This window comes from Fopius arisanus, unplaced genomic scaffold (genome assembly GCF_000806365.1).
Source record: "Fopius arisanus strain USDA-PBARC FA_bdor unplaced genomic scaffold, ASM80636v1 scaffold00122, whole genome shotgun sequence".
Taxonomy (NCBI): Eukaryota; Metazoa; Arthropoda; class Insecta; order Hymenoptera; family Braconidae; genus Fopius; species Fopius arisanus.
The window spans coordinates 38,668-40,165 of NW_011887861.1; the positions used below are offsets into that span (position 1 = coordinate 38,668).

Below are 1,498 nucleotides of genomic sequence, written 5' to 3' on the forward strand. Positions count from 1 at the left end.
ATTAAATATAATATCACTTGATCATCGTGTCAACAGCCACATCAGGGAGGAGAAAGTGCAAGAAATTTCAGGGACAACAGAGTTTACCTCAGAACCGTTTGGTGATGTATTCTTTGTTGTTTCCCCTCTTCTCTTCCTCTTTCGGGATATTGAAAGGATAAGAATGGGTTTTTCATCAGAGAAATTAATATTTCAATGCTTATGTTATTTTACTTCACTTGAAAGATAGCATTCTACTTTCCATACAATTAATACTTTAAAAATATTTAAGGTTTGACCGGCTACAAGGAGAAAAATAAGATAATTTGTTGAAAAGTTCATTTACCAACGGTGCAAGTATTATTTTATTGTTTCAAGATTATATAATACTGGTAATGCTGGATTTGATTTGGTTAAATATTGGAATATTCACAACTTAGCCTGAAGTGTATTGTCAGCGTGATGAATCAGGGTGGGACCAATGTCCAGGTAACTTCCAGATGATTGTCTGGATAAAAGTATTTTCTCAAGTTCAACAATAATCGATGATAACTTTGGTCGATCTATGTCGTAATTTGGTTGATTAGGTATTGAATTTATGGCACCAGACGATGTTAAACTAACTAATGTCGACGAATAGAGATCTAAAGAAAGAGTGTAGGGATGATGGACGAGGCTGTCATCGTGGAAGAGGAGAGTTTCGGCGCGTCGTTGCGATTCTTTTAAAATGTTTTTGTCGGTTGGATCCTCCATTGTCGCATTATCCCACTGCAAAAATGGAAATATTCACTGATTATTTTCATTTCTATTATATCACCGAAATTCAGAACGCCAAACTAAATTACGAAGAAAAAGTTATGTGTCTATGAAAGAAGATAAATTTCCTGACACTTTTTCAGAAAGGCCTGAGTCTCAGAAACTATTTGTGCCGCACTAAAATAAGAAAATTGTCAGATCCAAGAAAGGTTTTAAAAACATCATGAAAGAGGCGTCTTGTGGGAACAATCTCCCCTGTTATCAAAAAATGTCTTGAATTCTCTCTAAGTAATATCTTCTGACTAATTTCTGAACCAAATTTTTTCAAGCTACAGTTTATGTTCCAGCTAATACTATCTTTAGCCTTTGACATTCTAAAAAAATTTTATATTCTCGTTCTTTTTCTCTTTCAATATATTTTACAAATATGCTGAGAGGAGAAGATAGAAGGAAAATTGGAATTAATGTGAATAATGTGAAGTTCATTGAATCTTACGTGATATAAAGTAAGACACGTAACACAGACGGCACTGACGAACGGTGAAATTAAATTACAAAGTAGTAGCCTAAATTTCTCATTAGTTCCATAAATAATCCGATTGTCCTCGAATTCGAAACAGTCCGCATTAATTAAAAATTCCATCTCGTGAGTCCATTCATTGGCAATCGTATCTGTACAGTCATCAGCAGGCAATGCAAATTCATTGCTCAATAGTTTTCTCAGGAAAATATATTTTTCTCGGGCACATTCTGTAAAAAAAAA

At 34.0% G+C, this 1,498-nt stretch overlaps 1 protein-coding gene across 1 annotated transcript in view; it reads right to left on the reverse strand.

The window, feature by feature from the left end:
* Positions 1 to 316: 316 nt before the first annotated feature.
* The window catches only part of Dhap-at (dihydroxyacetone phosphate acyltransferase), a gene marked incomplete in the record, with an annotated part of 6,042 nt that continues 4,860 nt past the window's right edge, over positions 317 to 1,498 (reverse strand). Inside the window, 2 exon segments of the mRNA XM_011313451.1 lie at positions 317 to 747; positions 1,232 to 1,485. Coding sequence (XP_011311753.1) covers positions 409 to 747; positions 1,232 to 1,485 — 593 coding nt within the window.